Source organism: Anopheles coluzzii, chromosome 2 (genome assembly GCF_943734685.1).
Source record: "Anopheles coluzzii chromosome 2, AcolN3, whole genome shotgun sequence".
NCBI classification, from domain to species: Eukaryota; Metazoa; Arthropoda; class Insecta; order Diptera; family Culicidae; genus Anopheles; species Anopheles coluzzii.
Genome location: NC_064670.1, coordinates 21,666,158 through 21,693,504, shown reverse-complemented (window position 1 = coordinate 21,693,504; position 27,347 = coordinate 21,666,158). Strand labels below are relative to the sequence as shown.

At 47.4% G+C, this 27,347-nt stretch overlaps 4 protein-coding genes across 12 annotated transcripts; 3 read left to right on the top strand and 1 right to left on the bottom strand.

Annotated features, from left to right (window-relative positions):
- The first annotated feature begins 3,420 nt into the window (after positions 1-3,420).
- Positions 3,421-11,637, top strand: LOC120950475 (DNA-binding protein Ewg). Of its 9 annotated transcripts, XM_040368538.2 has the most exons (10): positions 3,426-3,670; positions 5,382-5,704; positions 5,805-6,239; positions 6,380-6,508; positions 6,752-7,054; positions 7,560-7,688; positions 7,765-7,903; positions 8,002-8,126; positions 10,556-10,567; positions 10,908-11,637. In XM_040368538.2, exons 2-10 carry the CDS (start codon positions 5,402-5,404, stop codon positions 11,097-11,099), a joined length of 1,767 nt encoding a protein of 588 aa, XP_040224472.1. In that variant the 5' UTR covers positions 3,426-3,670; positions 5,382-5,401; the 3' UTR covers positions 11,100-11,637. The 9 variants fall into 9 exon arrangements, with proteins under 9 accessions (XP_040224471.2, XP_040224470.2, XP_040224464.2 ...); XM_040368539.2 differs by lacking the exon at positions 10,556-10,567 and having other exon boundaries at positions 3,425-3,670; XM_040368540.2 differs by lacking the exon at positions 10,556-10,567 and having other exon boundaries at positions 5,805-6,230.
- Positions 11,638-13,595: 1,958 nt separating this feature from the next.
- Positions 13,596-15,323, top strand: LOC120948388 (uncharacterized). Its single transcript, XM_040364652.2, has 5 exons — positions 13,596-14,122; positions 14,203-14,315; positions 14,393-14,471; positions 14,624-14,836; positions 14,917-15,323. Exons 1-5 carry the CDS (start codon positions 13,841-13,843, stop codon positions 14,992-14,994), a joined length of 765 nt encoding a protein of 254 aa, XP_040220586.2. The 5' UTR covers positions 13,596-13,840; the 3' UTR covers positions 14,995-15,323.
- Positions 15,228-21,303, bottom strand: LOC120948387 (transcriptional regulator ATRX homolog). The gene is made up of 14 exons (XM_040364650.2): positions 19,929-21,303; positions 19,496-19,857; positions 18,826-19,419; positions 18,429-18,730; positions 18,057-18,328; positions 17,803-17,964; positions 17,514-17,736; positions 17,286-17,445; positions 16,978-17,205; positions 16,737-16,908; positions 16,266-16,653; positions 16,001-16,176; positions 15,657-15,896; positions 15,228-15,570 (listed from the first exon to the last, which is right to left on the bottom strand). Exons 1-14 carry the CDS (start codon positions 21,024-21,026, stop codon positions 15,439-15,441), a joined length of 4,509 nt encoding a protein of 1,502 aa, XP_040220584.2. The 5' UTR covers positions 21,027-21,303; the 3' UTR covers positions 15,228-15,438.
- Positions 21,304-22,022: 719 nt separating this feature from the next.
- LOC120949335 (REST corepressor 3-like) lies at positions 22,023-26,776 on the top strand. The gene is made up of 9 exons (XM_040366574.2): positions 22,023-22,465; positions 22,631-22,684; positions 22,975-23,109; positions 23,210-23,424; positions 23,509-23,673; positions 24,117-24,379; positions 25,032-25,302; positions 25,689-25,856; positions 26,102-26,776. The coding sequence occupies exons 1-9, from the start codon at positions 22,315-22,317 to the stop codon at positions 26,468-26,470; spliced, it is 1,791 nt and encodes a 596-aa protein (XP_040222508.2). The 5' UTR covers positions 22,023-22,314; the 3' UTR covers positions 26,471-26,776.
- The last annotated feature ends 571 nt before the right edge of the window (positions 26,777-27,347 follow it).

The window sequence follows — 27,347 nt, the reverse complement described above, 5'->3', positions numbered from 1 at the left end:
CCTTCATTAGCACCCCCGGTCACTGAGTTTAGTTAGCCGATGCATCGTTGCACCGTGTAGATAGACCGTACGCTCCACTCGCACCAACACATGGGCACATTTGTCCATGGGAAGTTTAAATCCCATTGTTGTTTATGTTTATTTTGTATCAATTTATATTGAAAATTTGGTGAAAACTTTAACATTTATGGTGTCGATAGAGATATTTTTTGTATCATTCTTCGTTGTGTTAAATTAGTCAATCGTGGAATAATATTTATTTATCTTTATCAGTTTATGGTGTGCTTTGCGTAAGTTTTTGGTGTGCTTTGCGTAACAGACTTCTCTATTTGGCGTAAACGTCGTCCTACGCGGACATGCCGGCCATAGTCAATCGTTGCTACGAGGAGACGGTCCATTCCGGGCTTGAAACCATGACAAGCATGTTATTGAGTCGTTCGAGCTGCCGACTGTACTACGGGACCGCCCCGGGCAACAGACAAACCAACTAATTCCACCTTTGTTTTGTGGTAGTGCACAGTATATACCACAGTTGAGTTGCTCACTTCGTTTCTAGTAGATTATCGACGACAACTATTAACATGCAGAATGCAGCATTCTTCGTTAAGTGCTGTCGTTAATTTCTATTTCATGAAGTATTTAATGGTCCAAATATTTAAATATCCAACAAAAGGTATGGCAGCTCAATAGGTCAAAAAAGATTGTGAAATAAGCAAAAATAAGGGATCACAAAAGGAGAATTCGATTCTACATCATACAAGCGTTTAACCAAAATTGTAGCTCTTTTCCAGTTATGCTTAACATTAAAACATTGTGAAATAAATCCAATTTTGTTCATTATTTTGACTCAAAATTGTCATAGTAATTGAAAAATAAAACAATGAAAATGGTTTTCTCTATTGCGTAACCGGCCACCCTCTTCCACAAAACCCGCATACCAAAGCGTGTCGTACGTGCATCTCTTGCCAGCGACACATGGGGGCTCGTCCACTTTGCGACCTCTCGGATCGGCATTCAATCGGCGACCATTTTTCCTAATGCGAAAAAAGAGAACCTGCTTCCTGCTCGATATATTCAGACGCCGGGGGTTTAATAGTACCGACCGGCCTCCACCAGACAAGCCCCTCTCCAAACACGAGCATGGGCATAACTCCAATGGCAATGTCAAACATTTTCGGGCAGCTGCGCATTGGAGCCCGCGCTCCCGATTGCAAGAAAACAAACGCAACGACACTTTGTGTCTTGGCCAAGTGCAGTATTCTTTTTTTTTAATTGTTACGCTAGTCTCGTTCGAATGGCCCGCACTACGCTCGCCATACGATGACTAATATTTTGCTGTAGTGTTTTGAAGCATCTAGTGGACAAATGGACAAATGGAGCTGGCGCTAGGCGATACCGAGTGATGACTAGTGTGATCGATGGCAGGAGCCCTCCGCTGCGGAGTAAGTGCCGTCATAAGATGTAGTGCAAATCACTAGTATCCCTCACCCACCCAATGCAGCTTCTACGCAGTGTGTTAATGTTTATCTTTATTGAATAAGCGGGTTTCGCGTGTGTGTCGTATGCGTATTGACCATTGTCTTAGAGCGTTTTGAATGTGCTGTGCCATGTGCGGGGAAGAAAATCTTCACCGAAATCCTCATCGAACACATGCTGCCCTGCTTGCCGTGCTTATCAGCTATTGTGATTTCCAGAGAAAACAATACGTACCACAACCGAGAAAAAAGAACACGTATGTGCACATTCAACTCCTTCGAGATACCCGTCCGAAACAATCCTCGGTAAAAAGATTCTGGGTGAGCTGCTGCTGCTGATAAAAATGGTAATGAGAACATAGCAGGTCCCGATAAAAGCGGTCCGCAATGGTTATATGTTCTCGTGCCGCGGGGGGGGGGGGGGACATCATCAAAACGTGGCCCGACACGATTGTGTATTCGCAGTGCTTGCTCGCCTGTACGGCTGCCGCTACATCATGTGTTGTTGTGTGCTGGGCGGGGAAATTTCTTTATCACATCCTTATTTCCTGTTCCCCCCGTGGCTTGGGTTAGGCTGGCCGTGCCCGTCCCATTCGATGCATACATAGTGCCACAAACCCCCGCCCGAAGTCACCGAGATTGAGAAGAAAACTGCATCGCTTTGGACAAACACGATAGCACAACAAACGGTAGCACACAGCAAAAACATATAAAAAGAATGTACGATCGCATGGAAAGTTCTTTTACGTTTACGATACGTTACGCTAATCATCTAGTGCGGCACTACGCGTGGTGCGTATTGTGTGTTTGTGTGTGTGCGTACGTGTGTCTAACCGCCTCAAGTTTACAATTCGGTCGTTCATTAGGTCATCTAGCTAAATTTTACTAAGCTAGCTGCCTAGTGAAGGGCAACATTGTACTTGAGCTTCACAGAGAAAAAAAGTGCCACAAAGGAGGTGAAAATGCTAAGTGGTCGAATTTGTTGTTTGTTTTAATAGTTTTAATATGTACTGTGAATATTAGCAAACAAAAAAACTTCCCTCAAGTGTTGTTAGTAACATTAGGGGTAACTGGATGGAACACACATTTCCCTTCATAACGGGGTCGAGGTCAATTAGATGATGCAAAACCTTTCGCCAACTATATTGATCTTTTTGTATTACCCTTACACTGCGAACAAGATCCACTCCCATGATAGGTTGTGCTATAATCTGCCGTACTGTGCCGGTTCCAAGTTATTGTATACTTTATGCAGGTGAAATAAATCTTGCTTGAAATGTGGATATGAGCGGAAAAAATAATTAAAATAAAGGCCAGTTTACAAAAAAAAATATACATATAATTTATGCCTAAATTTTAGTAAAAATTCGTAATATTGTTTTTACTATTTGACTGTTACTCCTTTACTATAATATTAATCAAACTTTTCCAGCCATTAGAATGAGTAATGTGCTTGGGGGATTTTATCAGTTTCTTCTATGAATTACTTTTTTATATCGGTATGGTCATGTATACGACGCCACCATGAATGACGATGTTGAAACATCATAGGGATGCACGCCACGTGGCATCAGCATACTTTTTTAGAAAATGGTGTTTATAGTATACACTTCTTTAGCGCCACAACTCACTGTCTTATAGCTAGTAATGCTGAAAACTGAGCGGTTAAAATGATTTTAAATATATTTGTTACGATTTCCACATTAATAAATTTGAAATTTTCGTATTCAAAAATCAAACCGGAGCGATATTCGCCCTCATAATCATAAACGACCAGTACCAAACACATGTTCCCCACATCAAACGGTGTAACGGTCAAACGGGCACATTTGAACTTCGACATTCAAAAGAGCTTCCGATGTTCGCCACGGCACGCCGCGCGGCGCTCTGGGTTTTTCGAACATACGGGGTACACTCTGTGTGTGTGTGTATAGGTGCATATGTGTGTATGCATGTAAACGCGTGTGTACGCGAGCGTTTGCATGTGTTCGATGTGTGGAAAAATCAATACGAGTCGTGGACCGTGGAAATCGTGGAAAAGTAGCAAGCGAGTTTTTTCCAGCAAAATAAGCCCAATTTTCGGTGATATCGCACCCGGAGCGCCGTGAAAAGTGATTCGGAACCACCGTTCGGCAGCGTTTGTTGTTGATGTCGGCCGTTCGTGGACGGGATCTATTTTTGTAAACTTCACGCAGGTGCGTAACGCGAAAATTTAACTGGGCTTGCTCAGGAATAATGTGTGCTGTGTATATGGTTGGTGCATGGGCAAATGGCAAAAGGGCAGACTCGGGAAAATTTCATGCGCTGAGGCCTCCTCGAACGGCGCTTGCTTTTTGGGAAATGAGCTGAGTCGAATGGCAAAAAACTGTAAACAAACGCCGAACGGCGAGGTCTCCTCCCGCAGTCGCAATGCAGTCGCCGTGCGGGAAATTAGTGATTTTTTTTCGTGTGGTGCAGCCGCAAAAGTCCGCATTTTTCACGGGTGCTTGGTGGTGACAAGATGGTGACAAAATCGTCTGCTCGCCAGAGCGTACGAACGGAGAAGTCGTGTCCGAGGAAGCAAAAAAGAAAAAAAATGATGCTTCCATCCCGTCGAACCCGGTAGGCTCTGCTGTGGTGTCTCTGGTGTCCTGTGTGGTGGTAGAGAAAATTGCAACCGAACTCGCCGTGAAAATGCATCCGCCGTGAAAAATGTCCGCCGCAGCGATACAGCGCCGCGCTGTGAAAGAAAAGTCTTTCATCGCCACCATGTTGTTGGTCGTGCCGCGGTGGGTGGGGTGGTTTTTGGGATGTAGTGAAAAGTAGCATTTTTTTCTGCTCTCGTTCACGTGAAATGAATTTCTCATGCCGTACAGAGAATGTTTCTTAGCAACGCAAAATTGCACTCACCATATGCTTGTCATAAAAATGGTGTGTGTTTGGCCCCCGGACCCCTCCGGGGAAAAAATGAATCATTATGTGTGCGGCTCTGGCCGACACCCCTGCATACACAGGACCGTGCGAAAGGGTACGAAGGGAAGGAAACTCGGCACACACACTCACACATACACACATTCACAGTGTGGCAGCATAGGGTACACAGCATAGGTTCGTTGGCTTGGATTTCCTCCATGCTGGAGTATAACAAAGGGAAGCGTGTTGGTCGACAGTGTATGGACGGGAAAGGTAGGGTGAAGGAAAGGGCGAAGGTTTAAAGGGCCGCATGGATGCATGCTTTGCTTTGGGTTGTGTTTAAATGTGTTGGAGGGATCGCGTATGCCGGGTCGTGATAGAACAATGGCTGTGCGTTGCTTCCCGTTCTGAACATTCATTATGTCCGTGCGTGTGCGTGTGTGCGTGTGTGTGTGAATAATATTAGCTGGTGCTCAGTGTACACGATAAAGGATATTTAGCATCCTTTTTTCAAAAATATTATAATTACGCTGTATATTTAAGGCCTTAAACGCGTGCTTAACAAAAGTGTAGGTTTTTTTTTTCTTCTTCCAACTGACTTCCCTTGGTAGGAGATCTATGCAGGGGTTATCGCGTGATCAGCATAAAGCAGCCGTGAATAATATGTTCCAAGTTATATTGTTTTCACTGGTTATATTATTCTTATAATTGTGCAACCGAAAGGATTTGTGTATACGTTTTCAACGTTTGGAATTGGATTTTCTGCAAAGGCTAAAGTTGGCGGAGTTCCTTTAATTGTGTAGTAATATAGCTTAAAATATGAACCATGCCTTTGATTTATGATATTATTGGTCAAAATTTGATTTAATCACCTTTTTGATACGATACGAATCTTGGTATAGCTGATTTGTAGTATAGTGAAATGGAATTAAAACTAAAAAGGCGAACAGATCGGAAGGAACTGAACACAGTTTTTTTTTTTTTACAAAAAACCAAACTTACTAATACTTACAGCAAATTAAACCATACCAAAGATGAGTTTGACCATAAACGCGGTGGACGCGATGGAGTACATCGATGACGACAACATCACCGGCGCATCGGACGATGACGATGACGACAATCCGAGCAGTCCGGGCAGTGCGTACGATGACGGGAACCTCATCAACGTTGCCATGGAGAACGAAGTCACAGCACAGCTGGTGGCCGCCGGTGTCGTCGGTGTCGCTGCCGCCGCCGCCATCACATCGTCTAAGAAGAAAAAGAGGCCCCACTCGTTCGAAACGAACCCTTCCATCCGCAAGCGGCAGCAGAACCGACTGTTGCGAAAGTTACGAGTAGGTTCACCGTGCGATCCGGCGTCCGCCGAATTCGAGTGTCTTCTCAACCGAGCGCTTGGCCTTCCTAACCAATCCCTCTGTCTATTCTGTCCCGCAGCAAACCATTTTCGAGTACGCTACGCGTGTCGGACAGCAGGCAGTCGTGCTGGTCGCAACGCCCGGCAAACCCAACAACATCTACAAAGTGTTCGGCGCGAAACCGCTGGAGGACGTGCTGAAGAATCTGCGCAGCAACGTGATGGACAAGCTGGACGAGGCACTGGCAGCACAGGCACCACCGCGCGTGCAGGACGATCCTTCGCTGTTCGAGCTGCCGCCGCTCATCATCGACGGTATACCGACGCCGGTGGAGAAGATGACCCAGGCACAGCTGCGCGCGTTCATCCCGCTGATGCTGAAGTATTCGACCGGGCGTGGAAAGCCGGGCTGGGGCAGAGACTCGACCCGGCCACCCTGGTGGCCAAAGGAGCTGCCCTGGGCCAACGTCCGCATGGATGCGCGCACGGAGGACGAAAAGCAAAAGGTAAGCAAGGTAACTACTCCCAACGTCTGCATTTGGTGGCGGGCGGGTCCAAGGGCAAGCAAAGTGGGGGGTACTAACTTGGAGACGGGAATTTTAAACCATGCCTTCTATCTTCTAACACGCATCTTTCGGGAAACGGCCACGTACAGATAAGTTGGACACATGCACTGAGAAAAATTGTCATAAATTGTTACAAATACCACGGCAGAGAAGATCTGCTGCCCGCGTTCAGTGAAGAGGACGAGAAAGCGAACGCCATAGCAACGGCTAGCTCGAACGTAAGTATTGCTCCCGGCGGGTTTCCCCCCCGATTGTGGATTGGGTGAGGACGGGTGTATCTTAGTGGCAACCTGGTGGCCTGCTCTGATTGAACACCGCGAACTTGTGTCGCCTTTATCCACCGCACCGAATAATCCTTTGCTAAACGTGCTGTTCCCTTTTCTCACTCTTTTGCTTTGTTGGGGCAACTGTGACCACTGTGGGGTTGGATGGTGGGACCGCGTTATTGGGGGAAAAAATAGGTCGATGTGATGAAGATCGAAAATGGCAGCGTGGTAACGGTGGGTCCGGCAAGCGGCGGCAATACAGCCACGGCCACCATCACGAACGGTGCCGGCGGCCAGCAGCAGATCATCATCCATCAGGCCCATCCGCAGCAGCAACAGCAGGTCCAATCGAATGGCCAGACCACGATTACCAGCGCGAACGGTCAGATCATCAAGGAGAACGCGGACGGCACGATCCAGATACAGCAGCAGGCTTCACCCACGCAGACCCTGAACGCGCAGGTTTGCTTAGACTCGATGGCTCTAAGCGATGTGGATGTTCGTACTAACACCAATTTTCTATTAATCAACTTTGATGTCGTGACGCTTTCGTTTGGATTGAACCTTTTCTGTTTGAGTGGCTATTGAGTTTATTTTAATTTTATTATAATTGTTTTTTCTTCTTCGTTCTTCTGTAAGAACTCGTTCTTTCACGCCTTGTGAAAAGAATTTCGTGATTTTCATCCTTATTTTCTGCTTTTGTTTCAATCGTTTGTTTGCTCCGCTCGGATCCTTTACATTTGCGTTTGTAGTTATTTGTTGTGGTATGATTTTCACTTGTTTTGGTTTTGCATTTTACTGCATTTGGTTTCGATGTGTTGTATATTGATTTATTTATTTTTTTTTAATACATTAATTTCCCATTTCTGTTGATTTTGTTTTTTTGTGTGCTTTCCTATGTTTTGTTTTACTTTTCGTTAACGATTTCGTAGTGTCTAATGATGAAGCTAATGATTATGAACTTTAAAAAGGTTATTGTATGTTTCCTTTCCTCTGCTTTCAGTTCACACATACCGTATTGCAAACCATACAGAACCCCGACGGTACCGTATCACTTATTCAGGTTGATCCCAACAATCCCATCATCACGTTACCCGACGGAACTACCGCACAAGTACAAGGAATTGCCACCGTAAGTATTACCGGCAGCAACGAGCTTGTGAGCTGTGGCACTGCATGATGCACTAAACTGTCCGGCCCAATTACAGCTGCAGCAACAGGCTGACGGAGGCGTTCATGCAATCCAAACTATATCAGATGGGCAGGGCGAAAGCATGTCGGTGGATCTAACGGAGGCGACCCTCGGTCAGGATGGACAGCTAATAATCACCGGAGAGGATGGGCAAGGTATAGTCATCATCGTCCTCGTCGTCGTCGTGTATGAGTGCATTCGGTCTAATAACACATCCCGTTTGCACTTTTCCCTGTCTCAAATCGATCCCCAGGTTACCCAGTGAACGTGAGTGGCATGATCACCGTGCCAGTGTCCGCACAGATGTACCAGACGATGGTGGCCAACATACAGCAGGTGCCGAACGTGGACGGAACCGTGTGCATAACACCGATGCAGGTACATAACATAGCGTCCACTCACTCTCAACAGCAACAGCAACAGCAGCAACAGACTTCCGCTGCGGTGGTTAGCACAGCTAGCAACACGACACAGAACTTGACCATTTCGACAAACGTGGGCGCTGCATCTAGCCAGCACCATGCCGCCACCATGCTGGCCAACTATGCGTTGAGCAGCAATGGGACCATTTTGACCGTACCGCAAATGCAACCGATGCCGTCGTCCGGCAAGCAGTCGCGTGCTAGTAATACTGGCAACAGCAGTACCTCGTCACGCGCTTCGGCCGTGACCGGTGGTGTGCCGATGGTTGGCCTGAATGCGATACTTCCTTCGCAGCGTGGTTGTTTTAATCTTGCCAGCGCCGTGAACCAGCAGCAACCGGAGGAACTGGACGAATCCGACCAAAATATGACCAATAGCAATAATAATAACAACACCAGCATGTCACAAAACGTCTTAAACGTGCAACGTAAATCGAACGTAATACCGGGCGGCGGTACCATCTTCGGTGGTGCCGGGCTCGGTGTGAATCAGATCAAGTTCTGCATACCCAAGATTGAACCGATGGACGAGGACAAAGAGGACGCGGTGACGGCGGACGTCGGTGGCGGTGGCGGCACTCCCAGCTTTGTAATTCAGCTGAGCGGTATCCCGTTCACTGCCACGACTGATGCAAAGTCCTCCCAGCAGCAGCAGCAGCAGCACCAACAATTGAAACGCAACATTGAACTGACGGTGAATGACGGCAGTCATTTGATCGATGCGCTGAGCATAGGTCAGAAGTCGGCGAACAGCAGTGGCAGCAACACTACGACCGAGGTTGACCCGAAACATTTTGGCCTGCAGAGCGTGTAGCTTGCACAGTGCCCAGACCGGACGAAACGTTTTGACAAAACAACAACAAACTCCCCTCCCATTTCCTCCCTCCCCTTACACGACCGTAGCACCCGGCTCTCCGTAGCACAATGTTGGACCTACCCAACGCCGGCCCGCTTCCCGTTGTTTAGTTAAGCCTTTGAAGTGTACTTTATTTAAGATTTGATCCCATTTAGCTTTACGTTTGTACTTTAGCTGTTTGAACCAAAAGTATCGTAACAGATTTAGGATGTAAATTAGTTGATTTTGTCTAGCCAAACAGGAGCGGACCTCTGCTCCGATCGCTCACGATTCACACAGATGCGCGTGTGTGTGTGTGGGTAGTAGTGGTATGATTTTAATGTTGTTTTCTTGTGTTAGAATTTATTTATTCGATCTTAGCCGCCGTCCGCCGATGATCGCAGTGCTTAATCTACTTACGGCTCAATTCCCGGCTGCCCCGTACTGCAATAAAAAACGCAACCATTGTTGTGTCCCATTTTTTCTTGTGGCACTCTGTGTGTCTAGTCCAAAGCGGCAACCACCACCACCTCTCCCCCCCTCCGTATGATTGTGCCATTCGCGATGTTAGTGTGAAGTGTGAAGAGCAAAAGGGGTAGGTTGGTCATTTTAAGTTCCACAACAGAAAGCCCAGCAAAACAGGGACGAAACGAAGCGGGGAAGAGCGATAGGGAATGTGAGAGCAGGTATGTTGAGCAGGATAGCAAACGAAAGAAGCTTATTTATTTTATTTATGTCTTTTACCGATCGTACCGTGCGCCGCGTCAGTCCCAGTAAATATGTGCCAGTCAGATTATTGTAGCTGGGTAACATTTTCTGAAGGATCTCAACATGTTTTAGCAGTGTTTTTTTTGTTTTTAATTCGATCGCAAGAATCGCCAAAGGAATGTAGTCATGTAGAGGCAAGCCAAATCCACCTATTATTATCACACAGTCAACTGTTCTAGTTAAATCCTTTTGGAGAGACACGGCAGACCCGTCCGCTGTCGGTGTGTCTGTCTGTCTGTCGTCTCACAGGACTGCATCTACCTTCCGTGAAAGGTTGGTGCCAACCTTTAAGTCACCCTATTTATACTAAGCATAGAATTGTAATTGTTGTAATAATTTGATACCAAAAACGAGCCAAAAACCAAAACAACCAAAGTGCCTTCCCGGTAATGCAATATAATAGCGTGTAAGTAGTTACCTTTTAAAGAGTTTAGCTTGTAAGCGCTGTACAAACCAAAGTCCAAAGAAACACCACTTTAAATTTATATTGTGTTTTTGTTTTGAATTTGAAGTTTTGCTTTCATTTCATTTGTTATACATTATTTACTCGTAGTGTTTTGGGTTCGTTTCAGTTTGAAGTATATGTTGTGCAATGCATTTGATGATTTTGTTTTGTAGCCTTACTCTCTCACCTTCCTGTACAACCCCAAACATCATCATCACCGCTACTGTTAGTGACCAGCCGGCCCAGGACAGGGAAAGGGACTCACTCTGTTGTGCGTGCGATCCCCCCTTATCACAAGCAATGGAATAACGTTTCACTGTATTTCTTTTCGTTTCAGATGTGTGATTTAGTGAGTAGCATTTGGCGATAGTACTAATTGTTTTACCCCCTTTTTTTGTTAGTTTGGTTTTGCATTAGTTTGCCCGAAAAAGCTGCCACCTACACTTGTGTCTCCTCCAACGTAGTGCGGCATTATTGTTTGGATTTTTTTTCTCTCTCCTCCTTTTCACTTCTCCTACGTTCATTTCATTTTCGTACATCTAAAACGAACGATCGATATGCTTCTCTGTTTTATTTTGTTTGTATTTTTATACGGTTTTCCTTTCCATTTTTTGTGCGTGAATTTACTTTATTCGGTTTTGTTCTTGCACGCTTTCTCTCTCCCCTACCGCATCTCTCATCGTGTCTAGGTCGAAAACGGCGAAACGATGGAAACGATCACCGTGGGCCCCGGCATGCATCAGATGATGATCCAAGGACCGCCCGGGTCGGAACCGCAGGTCCTGCAGGTGCTCAGCCTCAAGGATGCATCGGTGCTGACGAAAGCGATGGCCGCCATGTCCGACGTCAAGGGCGAGGAGGCCACTATCATCGAACACTAGACAGCCCGCGACAGACAGGTTGGTGTCCGGAACGGGGCATCAGATCAGACGCGGCCCCACCCCGATCGTGGGTCGTCGGTGTGTGTACGGTTGGTAAGAAGGGTTTTAGAAGTGTAAGCTACTATTTACGATCGCATTGAGCAAATTTATTTAGTATCATATTTCTACCCCCTCCCTCCTCCCCCTGCAAACTTGTAACAAGCTAATAAGGTCAGAGAGAAAATTCGTATTTATATATATATAGAGGTATATTTCTTATACAAAGAGAATAGCTTTGAAGCCATGGATGCGTCAGGCAAACTTCTAGTCGATAAGCGCAGACCGCGGTTCCCCCTTCCCCCTACAAACAATTCCCCCCACCTCCCGTTTTCATCCCCGCTCCGTATCCTCCCGCAGGTGAACCGCGGGCAAGCTCTCTAGTCCCATACAACTTCTCTCTAAATTATAAACTGCTAGTCAAAATTCGTGTCATTTCTTGTTCAAGTCATTGGAAGTTAGGTAACTTATAAAGATTATAATTAGTCCGATTATTTTACACCCCTCCCGGTGGGTAAAACACACCCGTACCGAAGACGAATCTCCAGAGTCATTCCACACACGATTGACTGTAAATAATGTGCAACATGGGTAGGCCCAGCAGTAACATCTGCACCGTAGTAGCCTGTGCAAAAGCGCTGCTGGGCATGCCGATCCAATCATTAGTCTTTAATTGTACCTCCTAAGTATCGTCAGTACTCAGCAAAACAGTAACAATAATTGCATTTAGTAGCAGCAGCAGCAGCGAGGAAGAATCCTTGTTTACTTCGGTGAAGTGGAGGATCCAAGCCACGCGGTGAATGGTGACCTCTTAGTCGATGGGATAGTACGCGCAAATAGAAAGAGACAGAGAGAGAGAGAGAAATATGGTGGATGCGAGGGAAAAAAGCAAGCAAGTCGATATTTTAGTGCAATTTATTTTTGCGTTTCGTAGTGTGCGCGAACGAACGAATTAAATTATATGAAAGCCACCGCATCCAACTCCGACAGAGACAGAGCCGCCTCGGCTCCTACAAAGCTAGTCCCTATATTTAGTTTGTATATTAAGGTCCTAGTCCGGTCCTAATCCGGTCCTAATCGACTTGTTTTCTTCACAAGTTGAACGGTCGCATATTGATGCGAATGAAATATTTATCGATTTATTTATTTATTTATTTATTTATTTATCTATTTATTTCTTTATTTATTTATTTATTAACCCTCCATTAGCCATCTTTATTTATGCATTTTGCGATACACTTTTGTTGTTTGCGCGGAGTATATAGGCGTGCTTGCCATCATAGATTTTGTTGTCTATTTATTCGGTTTTGATTTTCTCATCAATTCTCATCAAAGTTATTTTACGTATTTGAAGCAAACAGAAAAGCAAAATGATCTGTATCTTCCGGGTTGTTATGCTCAGTCAAAAAACACCCCCCACAAAACACAATCTACAACATAAAGGAAAAGAAGGAGAGAGAGGAGAGAGAAAGATAAGAGAAAGGGAAACGTCTTTTAACGCATAAATAAGTGTGAACATACCAGCGGTTAAATAATATGTGTTACATCAGCACCCCCCCCCAGAAACTATTTAAACCATTTTTTTCGTTCTGTGTATAAAGTAAAGAGACAAAGCAAAACAAGCAAAGACAAACGAATGGCATGTTTTATTAGTGCAACTTGAAAAAACCTTAAAAAAAAAAACAAAAAAAGAAACAATACAAACACACAAGAGGACAAAGACTGAAATGCATTCTAGGAGTCATTGTATAAAGGGAAAAAGGAACCAGATAAGTTGCGAGTAAGAGAAGAAAAAACAAACACACAAAAAACGGAACCAGCTGAACGAACAAGTTAAGCCGAAGCGAATTCAATGCCCCCTCCCCTTCTCCCTATCCTCACCTAACCTCACCCCTTCCCCCCTTACCTGGTGTGCAGGGAAGATCTGTTTTTAGTTTTGTTTTACAGTTACTGTGATTTTCTCTTGCGTTTTCCACCATTTTCCAAAAGTTTTCCCGCTTGTACACACGAACACACACCCACACACACAGACATATATACAAACACTGTTCTCCTTCAATTTCACTAGTCGCAGCACAGAGCAGCAACGATTATTTTACAACTGAGAAGCGATATTCGTACAACCTATATTTCGATGTGAGTGTTGGAAGTCTTGTGTTGAATGAGTTGAATAACTAATGAATGTAAAATAAACCATGACTTTGATGAAAACCAAAACCAAAAAATGGTGGTTGTTTTGTAGACGGAAGTGCACGCGAAAAACGGCACAGCGGATCGGTCGTTGTGTTTCATTTTTTTGTTACGTACTGTAAAGTGCACGAAATGACAAAAAATAATAATCGAACGTCAAACGGCATGTCCTCACGAGCTGCACAACATCCCACAGTGCACGTTCCGTATGCGCTCCGTAGGAGTGAGCAGGCCAGACTGAAAACAAGGGGGACGGCCCACACACACATTGAAAGGGGGGGCACAGGCAGGCATTGTTGTCGCTGTTTCGATGCGCTTAATCATCGCGCTGTTTGTAAATGTCTGCCATTGACCAAATCGCTTACCGAATCAGCTGTTTCACTTTCATCCGAATGTTGAGCTCAGCTCAAAGCGTAGATTATAGTAACTATTATTAGGCTGTCCTATCCTTTTCAAGGCACCGTGCACAACACCCGTGCCAGTAGTGCGAAAGCAATAAAATACCAAAGAGGAAGATGGGCAAACGCTTCGCCGTAGTGGCAGTGCTGGTGTGGTGGGCTGGTTTGCTTACATTCACCAAGGCGAGCGAGTGCAATCGGGTAGGGGACTGTTCCTGCGAGTTTTACGACGGCAGGGGTATCAACCTGCGGCCCATCATCGATCTCGGTGGCCAGCCGCTGCACGCGAACGATTCCAGTGGCGATGCGTACTACTTCAGCCCTTGCCAGGACATTAACTACACGGCGGATGATAACAAACCGGACATAACAAGCAATGAATGCTTAAAAGGATATACGGTAAGTGCAGATGCGAAAGGGCGGTCCATTGTAAATGTGGAATAAAATGATTAAACGCTCGTTTTCCTTCCTTTTTAAAGCTTTGCAAGTATGACGCCGTACACCACCAGCTGGTACGGTTGGGTGAGCTGAAGGAAACGCAGTTCACATCCGACGAAGGGCTTTTTCTTAGCTACATCAAACCAAACCATAGGTAAGCAAAACTGCCCCGGGGACCTTGCCAGGCGGCTGAGTCATCTCACTGAAACCCGTAACGATTATCAATTTCAGTATTACACATGTAAAATTGGTGTGTACAAGCGATAAGAAGTCGTACTTTTTCCCGGATTCCACCACGAATGTCACCACGGTATGTGCCAGCCACGCTGCTGAGAAGGGGGATGGAGAGGAAGACAAAAAATCCTCAAAACCCACTCTAACAGGCATCACAGCATCGTAACTAATCATTATTTTTTATTTGTTTTGTTTTGATTTCATTTCCGCATCTTCCGGGCGGTGTAGCATCTGTTGCTTTTCTCCCCGTACGCATGTCCTATCGTAATAGAAGATTTCAGCAAGCCCAGCACCGGCACGGTACTATTGATAATGCTGTTTGTCGGCTTCGTGTCGTACTTCCTGATCGGGGCCACGGTGAACGCGCTGTATCTGGGCGCACGTGGCATCGAGATGGTTCCACATTTGGACTTTTGGCGCGGGCTGCCCGGTCTTGTGCGCGTAAGTTCGAAAATCTGAAAAGTGTTCTGCAAAAGCTGGTTTCACTTAATACCACAACCTCCCCTCTTCCATCATTGCAGGATGGGGCCCAGTTTCTGCAGAACGGATGCCGGGTCGCGAATCGGGCACCGGATCCGGATTCATACGATGCCATATAAAAGTGGAAAGCGATGGCTGCTACTTCCGCCGCACCATTCGGTCCTGTGTTCCGCGTGCTGTGTTTAAAATCGACTGAAAACTGCTATTACCATTTTTTTTTGTTACAGCAAAGATAAAACCAATCAGCTACAGACAACAGCCCAAACATCTCCCAGTGCGCGAACGCACGCACGGCTACTTACACAGCACAAGAGGAGAGAGAGACAGGGGGGCGTGTGTTATTACCGAGGGGTGTGGTTAGAAAATGTCTTTATTTAAACAGCTAAGATGTGTTGTGAATAAAATCTAATTTCATCAGAGTATACGCCCGTTTGAAGGGTGTACGTTATGCGAACCTAGTACAATAATATCGTGCCATCCGGTTCTTCCTACACAGCAAAATATTCGACGTTCTGGAGAGCAGAAGATCAAGCAGCAAGGAGATGGGTTGTCCGTGCGTTCCTTTAATCGAGCTCAACCACCTCCGGATCGATCACGATGGGGCCTCTATTTGCCGGTGTTACCTCGACGACATCGTCATCGTTCCCGGCAGCAGTACCGGTGGTTTGCATTCCACTGATTCCCGGCTGTGGCATCTGTAAGAGCGAGAGTGAGAGAGGGGCGGGAAGATACGGTCACAATGCGGTTTGCGAAAGCTTAAAAATGAACTCCTGTGCCATACCGTTGCAGTTGGGAATGGATTCATCTGATACTGCATATTAACAACGGGACCGCCGGCTACAACACTTCCCGCCATTGGTTGCTGTTGGCCCATGAGCGGTTGCTGCGGTACCATCTGTCCCATCACCATACCGCCTCCGCCCGGCTGCATCGTGTTGCTGTACGCCATCGTGTACTGTTGGTTCATTTGCTGTGGTGGAACTTCCAGCTTGTAGTAAAGTTCCCATAAGCTTTTGTACATCTGTGGAGGGAGGGGGGGGGGGGGGGGGTTCGTAAGATACAATTCGGGTAGAAAATGTACAGTGTGCGGAACAGGGCAGAAGAAATGGTACACTTTTTTCTTACCGTTAATTCACCGTCCCTCATTTGTTGCGATAGCTGCTGCATTAAATATGGTATCATAGCATTAATGGTGGCATCGTTGAACGTTGGATTATCCTCACGGGCCTTCAGGTGGAGCAGCTTCAGCAGCACATCGTTCCGGAAGCCGAACGTTGTGCTGGACGTAACCGGTCCATTAACTGCAAAGGGAAAAAGTGAACCCGATTCCCCAGTTCCGTTAGTCATACGGTTAAACTCTTCCCTCCACGCTCTTCATTGCGTTGCCTACCTCCTCTTCCGCCCATTCCGCCAATACCCAACATGCCGCTGGTGCCGTACGCCGGCATCGGTGGTCGGTTCTTCTCCTGCTCGAACTCCTCCCAGGCCGCCTTGCGCTCTTCCTCGTTCAGCGTTTCCTCCTCCTTGTTCTCGAGCAGCGAGTCGTGCTCGTGGTACTTGTAGATCAGCGGATCGAACCGTTTGAGCAGCTCGGCAAACAGCCGATCCTTCGGGACGTTCGGCGTTGGCCGCGGTTCGCTCGTTTCCACCTCGTACCGGTACAGCTCCTGCAGATCGTTCTCCTTGTAGTGCCGGTCAATCTGCTGCTCGTCTATGACACGCTTTGAGATAGCTTGCTTCGTGACCTGCCGCTCGTAGATCTTCTCCTCCATCGTGCCCTGTTGGAACAGTAAGAACAGGCGTCGGTTACGCTACGGCTTGCCCAAAAAACGCTCAACGCTCCCTTATTACTACTACGTACCATAGCAATGAAACGATAAATATAGCATGGCTTACTCTGACCAAAACGGTACACCCGGAATATGCTCTGGATGTCATGCGATGGGTTCCAGGACACGTCAAAGATGACCACCCGATTGGCGGCTACCAAATTGATTCCCAAACCTCCGGCACGCGTAGAAATCAGGAACAATCTGCATAATCAAGTAAGGGACGCGCTTTTAGTGTTCTGTCTGACACACACACACCCAACAGACACATACCTCGCTCGTGTGTTGCTCTCGTCATTAAAAACCTTACACGCGTCGTTCCGGTTATCGATCGACGTTGAACCATCGAGCCGGAAGTAGTCCAAACCCAACGACCAAGATCCTGGATACTTGCTCAACTGTTCGTCCCGCTCATCTTCGTCCTTTTGCAAGTTTTCATCCAGCAGCGAGAGAAAGTGCTCTATTACATCCAGCGAATACAAAGATTGCGAAAAAACTAGCCTGCAAGGGCAGAAAGAGAGAAGATACATTAGCTAAACGTGCGCTTCCACCCCTGTGCTTCCGAGTGCAGTGAAACGTACAGCTTGTCGCCAATGGCCTCGCATTCCTTCAAAATTTCCATCAAAACGACCAGTTTCCCGGAGTGCTCGAGGTTGTCCAGCTCGGTTTCGGGACACATCTGCATCCACCATTCGGTAGGATTTTCCGGTTTTTGCATTACTACATCGTCATCATCGCCACCTTTCGAAAGAAATAAAAACATGAATAAAACAAACGAAAGGACAAGCTCGATCGATAAAGCAAATTACCATTGAAGTTTGGATTGTTCCTGGTGCTGCGTGTTCCGACCGTTGCTTTTCTTTTGTTGCTCGTAGAATCGCCCGAGCTTTTGGCATCGCGACTGCTGTCATCGTGCACGGACTGGACGTCGGACTCGGAATCGGACGATGCGGGCGTTGATTCCGCGGTATCCTCGTCGTCGATGAAGTCCTTCATCGAGCCTTCCGATTCATTTTCACTGTCCAAATCGCGCTGCCGGTAGAGAAAGCAAAGGTTAAGACAACTGTATCGATCTCGCAGCGGAGGCATCTCACGAACCTTCCGTTGCTGTTTAATTTCGTAACGATCGCTGTTGTACCGCAGCACCCTCGGATGTGTCCAGATGCGTTGCAGATTCTGGAAATCGTTGAACAACATCGAGGAGCGCTTTAGCGTCGGATCATCGTCGTTCCGTTTGCCGGCCATATTTTCCATATAGTACTGTTGGAGCAGGGACAGAGTAAAGGGGAAAGAGAGACGTGATTATTCAACACTTAGATAGCGCGTAGCATCCACAAACACAGCCCACAAACCTTGTACAGGGTGCTCTGCAGTGGAGTTAGTTTGATCGACACCACAAACTCTAGCTTAGGTGGTAAGAAAGGTGCTAATACTGCATAATCCCTGCGCTGGACGCAGCCATCAAGCAATTTGTGCAGCACGTGCGCCCGCTTGCGCATCAGCTGTATGTCGTACGGCGTCGAGTCGGTGTACTGTCCATTCGTGATGGGGTTCACGAACCGGTTCATGTACTCGGTGTAGGTACCGAGCAGCTTGGGCTTTACAAACTGAACCATACAGTAATCTGTAACGGAAACACACGCAAGGCAAAATAAACTCTTCCATAAGTATCAAGCAATAGTTTAGAAATGCGACCATCCCAAACCCCCCTCGCCATTGCTCACATTCTTTCATATTGTTCTGAATCGGAGTACCGGTCAGTACGATTCGCCGCATCGTTGAGATCCGGTTGACGGCCTGGGACAGGGAGGTTTTCTCATTTTTCAGCAAGTGCCCCTCGTCGCACACGATCAGCTCCGGTCCTGGATCGATCAGCGAAGTCTGCAGCGATTCGCGCACCTTCTTGCGAATGCGGGTCGCGGTCGGATTAGCCAAGTTGCGGAACATATCGTAGCCCATTATCATCACACCGCCCTCGTTGTGCCATTCCATGAGCTTGTTGGCACGCGTGACGTTGTCTTTGTATCTGCGAGTGTGCAAATAAGAAAAGATGAAAACCCCTCAATGGTGATGTTGGGTACTAGCGTACAAATCAAACCATAGCAACACAGCTGCGCTTACTTCGATATTTCATACACCTCCACCTCGGTGCCCTTTTTCACGTGCTTCATCCACATGTGGAACTCGTTCGCCCAGTTCAGCACCGTCGACAGGGGGCACACGACGAGGATGCGCTCGACGCCGGTTAGATCCGCGCTGGCGAGCAGCGTGTGCGCCAGCGTAACCACCTGCAGCGTTTTGCCCAGCCCCATACAGTGCGCCAGTATGCAGCCGGAACCTTTGCTCTGGTTCATCTGCTCGAGGCTTTCGAAGCAGGCGTCGAACATAAACTTTATACCGTTCGCTTGGTGAGGTTTCAGCTGCTTCACCAGCTTCCTGTCCACCTCCAGCAGCGGTTCCTTCGTTTCCTCGTCGAAGTCGAGCACGAGCTGGTCCAGCGTACACGCTTCTTCCGGCTTCTCGTCGTACACCTGGTTGTAGAGCTTTTGGCGCTCTGCAATGCGCTGCTTACGCTCCCGCTCCTCCTGCTCCGCGTTCTTGGTCGTTTCCTCCAGATCGCTTTTCTTCAATAGCTTGCGAATGTTTTTGCGCCCCTTGTTCGGTGAATCGCCCTCACTGTCGGAGTTTTTCTTTTTAGTTTGTTTGCGCTTTTTCCTGAAATTGGTAGGATCGAAAGTTAGGCACGTTAGTGTTGGTGGTCGTCATCATTGGTCCACGTTCGGCTTCTTACCTTTTCGAGACCGGTTTTCCATCCTCACCCGAGGAGGAAGTTGAATTTCGTCGAATTCTGGTACGCTTTTTGCGCGTTTGAAAATCATTCTTCTCCTTGTCGGCCTCCTCGTCGTTACTAGCCTCATCCGCCGATGGTGCTGCTGCCTTAGTAGCGCCCGCCCTTCCCCTCTTTGATCGCTCGGCCGCCCGTTGGCTACGGCTGGTGGCGGTGTTGCGTTTAGCAAACTCAAAATCACTACCACTCTCACTGTCCTTGTCCGTGTTACCATTAGCGACCGGCGTTGATGGTTTCCCTGTATCCTGTTCCTCGTCACTATCGCTCACTGCCCGTCTCTTTCGGGTAGTGCGAGTGTTCTTTTTCTAAAAAAAATAATTACAAAACCATAAGTAATGACCAAATTGCATTACATGCAATAAAAAACTGTACTCACCTCTTTTGGAATGCTGGTTTTGGACTTGTTACGGCCCCGTGTGATCGGTGCATCAGAATCGCTCTCATTACGCTTGCTACCCTCCTCGACATCGGATTGGTTCTCGTTTTCCGAACCACCATTATCGTCCTCTTGTCGGTGCTGCTTGCTGTTGCTGCCGGTATCGGCGTTTTCCAGCGCCACCGCATCGCTCTGCTGCTCTTCCTCGGGTGAGGCCATTTTTTCCCGTTTCGCGGCCTTGTTTTTCCGGGTGCGGTTCGAAAGCCGACTACTGTTCGGCACAAAGGTTTCGATAACGTTGTTACGATGGTCGCGAATCTCTATCAAACCGTGGGTAGCTTTGATAGTGCTCAAATCCGCCGGTAGTGGCGTAACTACAATGCTCAGCTCTTTCGTCGCCAGTGGGAGAAGTGTGCTGGACTTCGCCCTTCCCTCGCCGCTGGTTGCTTTTTTCGCGCTTTTTCCACTCACTTTGCTGGCGGAAGATGGAGGTGGCGGGCTTACTACTACACCTTCCTTGCCGGCATCGTTCTCGCTCTTTGTGGAAGATTTATCAATCACGTACTGCTGCAAACTTTCCTCTTCCGAATCGTCACTCAGTTCGATGATGCTAATGTTTTTCTTACCGGCGCGATTAGACGACGAACGGCGGGACTCGTGCGGCTGCTTTTCCTCCTCCCCCTTGCCCTCCTCCGGCACCTTTCCGACCAGGCTGGGCCGAAGCAACTTATCTAGCGACACCAATCGGATCGTTTTTACGGTATCGTCCGTCGGCGTGTCCACTCGCGCTGCGTCCTGCTCGTCGGGTGCGGGCGAATTGTTCTTCTCTACGGGCGCCACCGCTTCACCACTATCACCACTACCACTGATCGATGCACCGTTTTCCAACAGTCCCGTAGGAGTAGTAGTAGCAGCAGCAGCGGTGGTTAAATTGTCACCAAGTTTCACTATCGAGCTGGATTTCACCGTATCGGAATCTTGCTTCACATGCATTCTCTCATTTTCATGGTCCACATCAGACCCACTGTCGACTCCGTTCCGACGGCGAAGAGTTTTCGGCTGCTGTTTGCGCTTGTCTCTGAGGGAGCTTTTTTTCATTCTCAGTCACCGCTGCCGTACACAATTAAGCACCAGGTCGCACAGGTACATACCACCACCGTACCACAAGTTCACCCAAGCCGCATGGTACGATTGGATTTAACTTATAACTACGGCGTTGAATAAGACGCTTTTACCCGCTAGCACGAACTACTTTTAGTTTCATCGCTTTTTTGTGGTGTTTCGAGGCGATTTTTTCCCTCCGGCCAGCGACAACTGACGGCATGAGGAAATTGCAAAGAGCGGGCGAACCGAAATGGCAGTCAAACAGCTGTCAAATTTCCGCTACCAAAGAAGCGGCTTTGCTAGCATTTTTAAATTCTTGGCTGAGGAAATTTCAAGGACAACTCTGGCGTTTGATGTGCGAAAGGTAATTAATAGCGTGATAATTGATAGTTTATCCTTTGAAAAACAATTTTTGTTTGATATTATTATGTTTCCAGTCGATTTTACAATAATTCTCCTTGCCAGCAGAAAATTAAGCATGAGCAAAAAAATTAATAATACATTGTGAACATTGTTGAGTTGTATTTGTTATATGTGTGCGTGTTTTTTGCATTATAACTGGTGCATAAAATTATATTAGCTTGCCAATTCTGCTGGATAACTGTCGAATTATACAACGCGCTTCCCAGCAGCTGCTCTGCACAGTGGTCGCTTTCATCCCATTTCATTTGATTCCGATTTTTAATTGCTGTTGTTGAAGAAAATTCAAGAAAACCGTATAACTGTAATCGAAATGGATAATAAGCAAAAAATAATGGACTGTGCGACATGTATTAGCAAGAATTTCTCAATTCTGTAGGCTTTTAGCCCTCCAACGCTTGGGTAGCGAGTTCGATCGCAAACGTGAACTAGAGCGAAACAGCACCAAAAAGCGTGTAGGTTAGAGTGAGCGAGGTAAAGGCTGGCGCAGGCATGGAAGGTTTGACGTTTGACAGCTCGAGCAGCTTCCAGGCCAGAAGTGCTCGACTTTAGGCGTCTTTGATTCAGACAGCTGCTCGATTGTACGGTGGCGTGAAAAGTGCAGCTAGGTCGGCAATACCAAGTGAGCCGCAGTGTTTGTTCCGTTTTGTTTGATATTTTCCTTCACTAACCGACTGTTCCTCGCTCGCTTCGAAAGGGAAAAACTGTGCATCCTCCGTCGATCGGTGATTTTCCCCCTGGAGTGTAAGTGTCCGCTGCGGGGTAAGGTAGGAAATACCACCAAGCGGCCGAATTTGTGAAAGAAGCACACCACCAGGGTAGCGCTCCTGGAGTACTCGCGTTGGATTCGAAGAGGGTGAAGATGGTTCTAGCGGAGCGAACAGCGGAGGCAGGCGTGCGGAATGGGAAGCGATCGCGAGGCCCAAGCCCTAACGGTCATGCGGGTGCCGGGGTGGTCAGCACTTCCGGCGCGGCCGGTGGCGCTACCGACTCCAGCTCGGACGACGAAAACTGTAAGTAACGTCGACGACGACGACGTTTGTGTCACTTTCCTCCTCGTGAGCGCCCTTCAGCTCTAGGGGTGCGAGACGCAGAACGGAAGGTGGTCCCTCAGTTCTGTTCCGTCCGGCACGATCGTCTCGAATAAATGGTATTTTGCTTCCTTTCTACGACCACAGCTCGCAAGAATGGCAACTCTTCGAAGGCAACAAAGACCAAAAGCGAATACGAAGGTAAGTTGTAGTTGGAACGTACGGTGCGCGGCACAGGGTGAGCCAGTTTCAATCGTGTGGCGAGGTCACAGGGCGTTCGGGCTAACGTTCCGTACGATACGCAGGATTCTGCATGCGTCGTGTACGCGTCGGGTCTGCGTCTGGTTCCCGTTCCTACCCACGTCTCCCGTCCAGGCTGGGGTGGTGGCCAGCTGGATAGGTGTTTCGTAAGAGGTGGAAATTTGAATTATCCGATACACTTCATTGACGTTTCTGACATTGCATTTCCCAAACCCCATCCGGTTTCGCAGAGAAAATCCGCGTAGGCCGTGACTATCAGGCCGTTTGCCCGGAGCTTGTAGCGCCGAACGAGCGCAAACCGGAACAGCTGAACGATCGAGCGCTGCTTGTATGGTCCCCGACGAAGGAAATTCCTGACAACAAATGTAGGTGGTTGCTTTGATTGGTCGCTGCGTTACGTTTTCCGATCTCGACTAAACACCATCATTTTGTGCTCCTATTTTGCGCTTTATTTTGCCCTCCCAGTGGAAGAATATATCACCGTCGCTAAAGAAAAGTATGGATACAACGGTGAGCAGGCCCTGGGGATGCTGTTCTGGCACAAGCATGACCTCGAGCGAGCCGTCCTGGACTTGGCCAACTTTACACCCTTCCCGGACGAGTGGTCCGCCGAGGATCGGGTTCTGTTTGAGCAAGCGTTCCAGTTCCACGGGAAGAGCTTTCATCGCATCCGGCAGATGGTACGCATGCAATCCGTTTTACTATTTTAAAATAGGCCATGAGTACAGGTTGTAACGTTATTTGTCTCTCCCCTATAAACGTAGCTTCCCGATAAATCAATTGCAAGTTTAGTGAAGTTTTACTACTCATGGAAAAAGACCCGCAGCCGAACGAGCGTTATGGATCGGCAGGAAAAAATGAAAAAGAACGACAGCTCGGAGAATGGCAGTGACCACGGAAGCAACGAAGAGTCAGACAATGAGGACAAGGTAAGTGTTAACTGCATTTTAAAACAGAAGATCTCGGATCACGGAACCGTACACAATCAATACCGTGCGTTCCTGCCAAGAACTAATACAAGACGAAACATAAAGAGAGAGAAAGAGTGTGAGAGGGCGAGAATAGACGGGGTGCAAAGTGAGAGAACGAGGAAGAAGCGGATGTTCAACGGGACGGAAGAGAACGAAATACTATATTTTACTGTGTAGGCACATATGATCGTGCAGTAGCTGCATTGGCAATGCTGTGCCTTGGATTGATCCGATCGGATCGCTTCAAACCGGGATAGTTGAATTTAAACCATCTTTCGCTTTCTTTTTCCTATGCGTTCGTCCGCCTTCGCGTGTCCATCTGAAATCCGACGGGACTTGTATGGGCTCCGTGCGGTCCCAAAAAAAAAAAAAAAACAAAACAAAAAAACTTCCGCTATCAGCCTTCGTCGAACAGTTCGGCAGCGGGAACGAACAGTGGCAGCGCCGGGAATAACAACCCGAACACTCCTAACAGTGGTGCGGGTGGTGGTAGTGGCAAAAGCAATGATGCCGAGAACGAAACCAATGGCAGTAGCTCCGGCCCTGCCGCTGGTGGAGTGACCAACGAGGGGTCACTCAACTGCGCCGGATGCGGGGTGACGTGCAGCGAATTGCATGCGTCATCGCATGGCAAGCTCTGTGGCAGTTGCCACCATCACTGGAGGTACGGTTTTCATCCCTAAATCCTAGTACGCAACCGAGTTATCAAAGCATTTTCCGTTGTACAAATTCCACATTACATTTCCCTGTTTTTTGTTGCTTTCACCATCTCCGTCACTTTACAATACTACTACACCACAATCCAACTAGATAATCTTTTGTGTGTACTTTGAGTGTGTTGATCATTTACTTTTGTTTTTGTATCTTGTTTATTTTGAATTGGTTCTAATTTCTTTACTAAAATATGTCCGCAAGTTCGGCGGCACAAGTTGCAGACTTGTTCACTATGGTTTGACCGCACAGCATTTAACTTAATCCAAAGTGTAACGGCACGCTCATTACATACCAACAGCAACACACTTGGCATCATCGTGCGTTTTTAATTGATCTATGTTTTTTTTAGTTTTCCGCTGTTAGTGCTAATTAGTTGTAAACAGTTACGGTTATTCGTAAAGCTTTTCACGTACAAGATGTTGCCCATAAACCACCTAACATGGATTCTGTGTCGTATTGTAGAGTGACGCTTGTGTTGTTACCCCGGTTACAAGTTCCGAACGTTGAAGCTTCCCATTACTGATAGTGTTTTCTGTTGGCTGATGCACGAACACCTCCCCCATCATTTTGATCCATTCGCTTCTCCACTCTGATCATGCTAGACGCACCGGCGTGCTACGTCCAACGACCGGGCCGTCCTTTATGAACAAACGTACACGGGGCTCGAACATCCTGGGCAAAAGTGGCGACAGCCACAAGCGCCGCCCGCCCAAGGGCATGTACATTAACCACGACGACATTGTGAAGCTTGCCAGCTCTGCCCAGAACAACAACGGTGGTACCGTTGGCAGTGACGGTGGCGTTAAGAAGGTTGTCCAAAATAACGACCTGTTGGCCAGCATGGATCGGGAAATCGTTTCACTCTTGACTCAAGTAAGCGAACCACATCACAACCACACCGATAGCTGCTAGTGGCTGTCGGTGCATAGCCATTTTGGATGTTACGTTAGCTCCCTCGCACCACACTTAAAATACCACGCTCGTCTCAGTGCAGGGAGGAAAAAAAAACAATCCGCCAAAGCAGTGAATATTGCGACAGGTTTTTGCAATTTTTAAATGAATTAAACACAGCTTGATACCCTCACGTGTTGCTCACTCAACAATAATGTATGGATTGAAATTCGTGATATACAGTTGCAATATGCGCTTCGTCGGATGCGTTTTTCCCCCTGTGTGAGCGTGTGTGTGTGTGTGCTTGTCAATCTTACACTTCAAACACTGATCTCGGACCGTGTGTTCCCCGTTCCTCCTCATCTCAGATTCAGAACAACAAACAAAAGTCCAGTGGACTCAAGCGCAAGATAGACGATGTGCTGGAGGAACTGAAGCCACCGGAAGTGAGCTCCGTCCGTTTAAACTCCCGTTGGAACAACGAGGAGCTAATGCTAGCGGTGCAAGGTGTTCGAATGTACGGGCGAGATTTCCAGGTAACGATCGACACTTTCCCTCAAAAGCAATGGTCATTCAAACCATGCGAGAACTCTACCAACAACCCTTCTAAGGTTTGTGTGTTTCCGACGCATATCTCTGACTGGATTTTTCTTTCTTTCTTTTCTCTTTTTATTGATTGGTCGGTTGGAAATCATCCGCGTACTGCGCACACATGGTCACCCGGGTTCTCTGGTTGGGTTTCCATTACTACCCCATCCCCCGTAAACCTGTGCACGGCCAGGCCATTGCGGACACACTCGGTTCGAAAACCGAAACGCAAGTGCGCACTTTTTTCATGAACTATCGGCGCCGATTTAATCTGGACGCTGTGCTGAAGGAATTTGAAGCCACCAACTCGAAACAAACGCAAGAGGTGCTGGGCAGCACGAAAGAATCGCTAGACCAGTCGAAAGATTCCACCGAGATGACGTCGGACGCTACCGGTGGTAGTAATGGTGGTGCGACTGGTGCTCCGGCTGCTGCAAGCACTGGCGGTGACACCGAAGGGACTGCCGAGCCACCGAACAGACAGGACCATTCCGACGATAAGGACAAGGAAGAGAAATCGGTGTCGCCGGGTGGAGATGTGGAAATAATGGAAGTGAAATGAAGAAACACAGAAATCGAACCATCACAACCAGTCACAGCCACTGGAACGGAGCGTGACGGACATTCTAACCATATGCTCGGGGAGTCCAGCTGGGCGAGTGGAATTGGTTTCGTAGTGCATTTTCGTTAGTATAAGTTAGGATGTAAATGATGGGAAAGCAGCTGGTACCACAGAAGATGAAATGATAAACATGGACCTCATTCGTTGTCCCCGTTCTCTGTCCCTAATATTCTTTCGCACTCTCGCTCTCTCTCTCTCTCTATATATTTATCTTCTAATAAATTGATAAAAAACGAGTGGATGAAATTGAAGCCTAGCAAAACATGACCATACTATATGCACGGACTTGTGATAACGATCCTTTCAGATTGATCTTGTCGATGACGACAACAACAGGGTAACTGCGACGGCGAACGGTAAATCAAAGGAGCCGACCGATTCGGTACTGATCAGCAGTAATAACATGATCGACGACGATACCTCGATCAACAACATGGAGTCGGTCTCCGTGAACTCGCTGTCCGCAGCAATCACGCTCGACAGTAGTTTGTCGATGGACGTGGATGAGGTGACGATCACGCCCAACATCAAGGGCAATGATGCTGCCGACGCGTCCAATACTGTCATTATTCAGTAGAATTACCCCAGACGCGAGCGGGTCGTGAGAAAGAGCGAACAGGGAAGGGGAGGATACACACCCCATGAAGATACGGTACCAGAAACGGTACATCTCTCATTGAAGGAATTTACACCATTATCATTTGATGCCCAAACATTAAAACAAAAATAAACAAAACACTCCTGGAAAGCCTTTGGCTCTGCATGATCGTAAGCAAACAGCTCTAAACGCACGGTAAATGGAGCTACAGAACATTAG

Excerpts from the sequence above, each read along its gene's own strand:
- LOC120950475 (XM_040368530.2), top strand. The coding sequence starts at position 5,402 with ATGAGTTTGACCATAAACGCGGTGGACGCGATGGAGTACATCGATGAC. Across the intron at positions 5,705-5,804 it reads GACTGTTGCGAAAGTTACGA|CAAACCATTTTCGAGTACGC; the intron begins GTAGGTTCACCG and ends TCTGTCCCGCAG. Across the intron at positions 7,055-7,559 it reads TGGCTCTAAGCGATGTGGAT|TTCACACATACCGTATTGCA; the intron begins GTTCGTACTAAC and ends CTCTGCTTTCAG.
- LOC120948388 (XM_040364652.2), top strand. The coding sequence starts at position 13,841 with ATGGGCAAACGCTTCGCCGTAGTGGCAGTGCTGGTGTGGTGGGCTGGT. Across the intron at positions 14,316-14,392 it reads TACATCAAACCAAACCATAG|TATTACACATGTAAAATTGG; the intron begins GTAAGCAAAACT and ends TATCAATTTCAG. Across the intron at positions 14,472-14,623 it reads CCACCACGAATGTCACCACG|CATCTGTTGCTTTTCTCCCC; the intron begins GTATGTGCCAGC and ends CGGGCGGTGTAG.
- LOC120948387 (XM_040364650.2), bottom strand. The coding sequence starts at position 21,026 with ATGAAAAAAAGCTCCCTCAGAGACAAGCGCAAACAGCAGCCGAAAACT. Across the intron at positions 17,965-18,056 it reads TGCAGAGCACCCTGTACAAG|TACTATATGGAAAATATGGC; the intron begins GTTTGTGGGCTG and ends CTGCTCCAACAG. Across the intron at positions 15,897-16,000 it reads TGAGGGACGGTGAATTAACG|ATGTACAAAAGCTTATGGGA; the intron begins GTAAGAAAAAAG and ends CTCCCTCCACAG.
- LOC120949335 (XM_040366574.2), top strand. The coding sequence starts at position 22,315 with ATGGTTCTAGCGGAGCGAACAGCGGAGGCAGGCGTGCGGAATGGGAAG. Across the intron at positions 23,674-24,116 it reads AGTCAGACAATGAGGACAAG|CCTTCGTCGAACAGTTCGGC; the intron begins GTAAGTGTTAAC and ends TTCCGCTATCAG. Across the intron at positions 25,303-25,688 it reads TCGTTTCACTCTTGACTCAA|ATTCAGAACAACAAACAAAA; the intron begins GTAAGCGAACCA and ends TCCTCATCTCAG.